This window comes from Nanorana parkeri, unplaced genomic scaffold (assembly GCF_000935625.1).
Source record: "Nanorana parkeri isolate BGI_ZX_2015 unplaced genomic scaffold, ASM93562v1 scaffold1737, whole genome shotgun sequence".
Classification (NCBI taxonomy): Eukaryota; Metazoa; Chordata; class Amphibia; order Anura; family Dicroglossidae; genus Nanorana; species Nanorana parkeri.
In genome coordinates this window covers 85,791-91,655 of record NW_017308005.1, presented here as the reverse complement: position 1 = coordinate 91,655, position 5,865 = coordinate 85,791, and the positions used below count along the sequence as shown (strand labels likewise).

General features: G+C 44.7%; 1 protein-coding gene across 1 annotated transcript in view; it reads right to left on the bottom strand.

Moving 5' to 3' along the window:
- LOC108799480 (protein unc-13 homolog B-like) overlaps positions 1 to 5,865 on the bottom strand; it is a gene marked incomplete at its 5' end in the record, with an annotated part of 285,160 nt that overhangs the window by 202,876 nt on the left and 76,419 nt on the right. The window contains one exon of the mRNA XM_018571343.1: positions 1,166 to 1,468. Coding sequence (XP_018426845.1) covers positions 1,166 to 1,468 — 303 coding nt within the window. The remainder of the gene's footprint in view (positions 1 to 1,165; positions 1,469 to 5,865) is intronic.

Sequence of the window (5,865 nt, the reverse complement as noted above, 5' to 3'; positions counted from 1 at the left end):
CAAGTACCCCCCCTCCATCCTGTAAGCTCATCCAAGTACCTTCCCCTCCATCCTGTACGCTCATCTTAGTACCTCCCGCTCCATCCTGTAAGCTCATCCAAGTACCTCCCCCACCATCCTGTAAGCTGATCAAAGTACCTCCCCCTCCATCCTGTAAGCTGATCTAAGCACCTCCCTCTCTAGCCTGTAAACTGATCTAAGCACCTCCCCCTCCATCCTGTAAACTTATCTAAGTACCTGCCCCTCCATCCTGTAAACTGATCTAAGAACCTCCCCCTCAGTCTTGTAAACTATTTTAAGTACTGACCCCCTTCGTCATGTAAACTGATCTAAGTACCTCCTCCTCCATCCTGTAAGCAAATCTAAGTACCTCCCCCTCCATCCTGTAAGCTGATCCAAGTACCTCCCCCTCCATCCTGTAAGCTGATCCAAGTACCTCCCCCTCCATCCTGTACACTGATCTAAATACTTCCCCCTCCATCCCGTAAACCGATCTAAGTACCTCCCTCTCCGTCCTGTAAACTGATCTAAGTACGGCCCCCTCCGTCCTGTAAACTGATCTAAGTACCTCCCTCTCTGTTTTGTAAATCCCTGCTGTAAGCTAATCGAAGTCCCTCCCCCTCCATCCTGTAAGCTGATCCAAGTACCTCCCCCTCCATCCTGTAAGCTGATCCAAGTACCTCCCCCTCCATCCTGTACACTGATCTAAATACTTCCCCCTCCATCCCGTAAACCGATCTAAGTACCTCCCTCTCCGTCCTGTAAACTGATCTAAGTACGGCCCCCTCCGTCCTGTAAACTGATCTAAGTACCTCCCTCTCTGTTTTGTAAACTGATCTAAGAACAGCCCCCTCCATCCTGCAAACTGATCTAAGTACCTCCCCCCCAGTTCTGAAAGCTGATCTATGTACCTCACCTTCCGGCGGTGTCAGTACTTCCCACTCCATCCTTTAAACGAACACAAGTACCTTCTCCTCCTGTCCATCCGTATGCAAAAAAATGCTGCATTTCCAGTTCCAACGTTCAGATGGCATGTAGCAAGTGAGCATTTATGTAACATTCTAGCATGCTAGGCAAAATGTAAAAGTTATTTCAGAGCTTTCGAAGGCACTAAAAGTATTTCTTTGAGTAAAATAATTTTCATATAGCTAGTTTTGCAACCTACCTTTGCCGCCTCTCCACCAAGATATCTTTGGGTTTCTCTAGCTCTTGGGGTGGTTTGGGCGTGACCTTTTCTGGCTGTGTTTCGGTTCCCTGAGGCTGCGTCCTGTCGGCGTCACGGTCATTGAACCATTCCTGGTCAGTTTTCCTCTGTTTGGGGGAGGGACGGAAAGCATAACTGGGATCTTGGCGCTCTTCCTCCAGGTCCAGAGAGTGAAGGCTTTCGTGGTATTGGTCAGATTCGCTCAGCTGCGAGCTCCCCTGGCTAACATTACCGGAGGAGCCATACCGGCTACTCCCGGCAGGACTGTGGTTAGAAGGGGGGAGAAAAAAAAGGAACAGTTATTTATACGATGACACAAGGTGAAAGAAAGACACCTAGAGGCTGATGCAAAGAAAGAGCAGAAAACGGAAAATGTTTAACAGGCCGATGCTTAAACATTGGATCTGGTTAAAGTCAACTTGGATTTCTTCCTTTTGATGCAAACTTTAGAATATCCTTAACTGGACTTCAAACCTTCTACCTTCCCTCTGCACCTCCAGGTGCCCCTGCTAATAATCAATTGCCAGAAATGATTTCTACTAGGGATGCACTGATACTAGTATTGGTGCCCATACTGGTTATTTGGGCGAGTGCTCATACTCGCCCAAATGCTCCGATACTTATCCCCAGTCAGAGGGAGATCTCCCTCTCACCGGCAGTACCGAGGGAGCCGGCTTCTTTTCCAATCAGGAAGACGGGCAGTGGGTTGTGACCCGCCTCCCAGCTTCCTGATTTGCTAGGAAGCCGGCTCCCCTTTTGCTAGGCAGTCTGGCTTCCTAACCAATCAGGAAGCCTGGCGGCACGTAACAATTTGCCTCCCGGCTTCCCGATTGGTCAGGAAGCCAGGCTGCCTTGCAACAAGTGAAGCCGGCTTCCTATCTAATCAGAAAGCCGGACAGCACCTCATAACTCCCCGCCCGGCTTCCTGATTGGTCAGGCAGACAGCCTCGGCAAGTGAAGTCGATGTTCTTTCGCTACAACACAGCTTCACAGGCAATCAGGAACCCGGGCGGCGGGTCATGATCCGCCATCCGACTTCCTGATAATTGGGGCAGACGGCACTGGTACTCGGTATCGGTGAGTACAGAAAAAAAATATATCGGTATCAGTGCATCCCTAATTTCTACAATACCTATATACATTGTATGTTAAGAGCTGCAGTAGTAGCATGCCAGTGTTACCCCAAACATACATAAAAATGGCACGACGTGAAGAATGAGAGAGAAGTAACTATTTTAAATGGTTCCGGTTTTAATTTTCTCTACTAGTTGGAAGTTACCCAATACTGTAAAGTGTCTGACAAAATCCAAGACATGAAAAGGATACACCCGTGAAATTTTGGCCTCAATTTTGTCACTCTTGGCCCTGTCTCATCTGGGATATACTCCCTGTATAATCAAATGTTTGTGGACACCACTCCAATGATTTAGTATCAGGTGTACTGGTAATGCAACAGCATACAAAGTCATTTTAGACCAAGCTTGTAACAGTTTAGTGAAAGCCCTTTCCTGGTCCCAGTATGACTGTCCCCTGTGTATAACGCCAGCTCCATAAAGACATGGTTTGACCAGTTTGGTGTAGAGGAACGTAAGTGTCCTGCACAGAGCCCTGACCTCAACCCTACTGAACACCTTGGCATAGAACTGGAACTGTAAGCCATGTCTTCTCATCCATCATCAATACCGGTTCTCGCAAATGCTTTTTTTTGACTGAATAGGTACACATTCCTTTCAGAAATAATCCAAAATCTTGGGGAAAGGCTTCCCAGAAGAATGGGGGTTGTTATAGCTGCAGAGCAGGAGCAAACTCTATATTAATGCCGCATAGTATTGGAATATCTAACTAGTTCATATAGGGGTGATAATCAGGAGTCAACACACTTTTGGCCGTATGGTGATAAAGACTAACAACGTTTTCCAACAAAAAAACATTTGTCTCCAATGCTGACTTCCTAATACCTTATTTGAACCCTTTGTTGCCCTAGTACACTCCTCAGCCACCTTATGTGCCTAAAACAAGATACCTTCAGGACTTTGGCCATTTAATATTAGACAAAAGCTACATACTGTAGATGTCAGTCAAATTTGAAAGTTAAGCCTTGAAATGCATATAGGCAACTCATCCAACCTCAATACTTCAGTATTTCATCCAGTCTTTGCTGTAAGGTCCCAGTCCATCCCAATGCCTCCTGACAGTAATCTGGAAACTTCTTTTGCTTATACATTTGTAAAGCAGCAGAGGAATCTGCACACCTACTGTTGGTTCCTTGCCATCTATCTCGTGGAAAAGGCCTGATGTGTCAAACTATCTCCAAAGAGACCAATAACAGCCAACAATCTGGTTCAAACATGCCTTGGAAGTCCTAACCTGATTGGTGACATCAAGCAAAAAGAGGAAATCTGCGCAGCACAGATTCAGGAAGCACAACCACCAACAGCACAGACTAAGAACCTTGTAAAAATTCTCTTCGTCGCCACCCTACCTCAATAACATTTGGGGAGACACCAGCAGGATCGTTCAGCTCAGGTCCTGGCAATCATTGATGTCACTGGTTGCCAGGAGCTGAGTGGGATGCCGACCAGAGCATCCCAGGTTGCTAAGATCTGGACAGGCTATTGTTGGCTGGCACGTCGGCTGCCTTATGTTTGTAATAATGGCACTTTTGTAGAAAAGGTTGCTGACCCCTTCCATTGATACTAAGACACAACAAAGTCATATACATTATAATACAGTTTCCACAGGCGATTTCACCTCCAAGATCACTTCACCCATTACTTTGTAGACTCAACACAGAGCTTGAATTAACTATTAATCTAACTATTTGCGCACACACAAACACGCGCACAAAACACACTCTAAGAATTAAAAAAAAAAATGCAATTAGTGTGAAAATAGGTCCTGAAGGTTTTTGCTGAGCGCACATTTTTGGAGAGGAACGGAAAGGAAAAATATAAGCTGGTCCAGGTCAGCTGTTTAGCAGATTGCTACTACCTGCAAGAATGGCACCTGTAAAGCCTGTTTTCCGCACCACCTTCATGGGACTTCCAATATACCTTTGGCGTACAATGTGCATATAACACAGGAGGAAAAAAAAAATCTATATATACACACAGCACATATGATCAACAGCTAAATCCAAAGCCAGAACCTCAGATGAAAAGGCAGCAACATTTGGAAGCCTATAAGAAAAAACAAAACTGCCACCTAATTAGGTAGATTCTAGTTCCAGGTACAACATCCTTTATGACTTTTGAAAGTTGAATTGTTTATATATAATTTATATATAAGTTATATATAATTTGTACCTATCACTAGATTACTCCTTAAAGTGGAACTGTAGGCTTAAAACTGCATACCTTTCTTGGGTTTCTCCTCAATTAACACCCCCCTCTACCCCCACACACACTATCATCAAGTAGATCTCCTGTCATTATTCAGTGTTGGGAATAATCATCTCATTCAAGCTGACCCACTATGGTGTACATGTACCAGCAACCCCAGGAAGTGGAGGTCCAAATAGTTAAGAAGCATAATTGGTGCCCCATCAGTGGTCAAAGAGCCCCAATTTATTTATTTTTAATAATAGAGCCAATGCAATAAATAATTGATGGCAACGCTTGCGGCTTGTTTGACAGCAAGTTTGCCTGCGATACAGCAGGCATTTCACAAGCATTACAGCAAAGTATTCCATTAATAGTCCAGCACAGTCCAAATCTCAGTTGTTAGAATTGTCCAAGCCCTGGGAGGAGGAGGAGCCTTGCAACCCTTGAAATGCCCTGGCTCATTTATTCCAGTGATCCATTTTTTCCTGGACCCTGTGACCATTAGGTGAGGCTTTGTTACTGCTTCTTAACATGGTTGGATGTTTTATTGCTTCCCCTGTGCTCATTGAGGAGATTCACTCTACGTAAATGTCCTGATAAAACTGGTCACCAAAGCTGCAAAATGTTGGGTAGTTACCTGGGAAAGGAACAAAAGAAAAATCTTTGCCCTTAGTCCGGAGAGATTTGGGGCAGGAAGTGTAGATTAATCTCCCCAACGGGTCACAGATGAAAAAAAGCTCTCCGTGTCAGCTGGATGCTCTGCAGGGAGCAACAGCCGTCCCAGCAAACATGGATCAATACCTCAACCTATCTGGAGGTGGGAGGCTGCTGCAAAGACTTGTAATGACAGCAACGAGGCAGAGAGCAGGAGCTGACAGAATGTGACGGTCAGGAAAGTTCTACAATCATGCAATCCTGACAGCAGTGGAAAGATTCTCATGATTCCACATCATTGGTAAACATTCCTTAGAGCCAACAATGCCCAAGAGGCTCCGGTTGTCAGTAGCACTGGAAGGATTGGCACAGCGACACAGGGGGCTGCCAGGTAGACAGATACAAAATTCCAGAGAGTGTCAGGGTCCTATTAACCATGTAAGGGTTGTACATTTAAAAAAAATGCAGCAAAAAATAAATACAAAAATGAACAGCATGTTTATTTATGCTTCATTAAAAAAAGAGAAAATTAGAACGTTAGATCTAGTAACAGGGTCTCTTTAACCAATTGAGGATTTTGAATTTGAGATATATAAATATATAATGCAAGGTTTTTGGAAAAATCTCTTACATCTAGCTCCTTTCCCTTGCTGCTATTACTGGCTGTCAAAATGACAGCCAGGA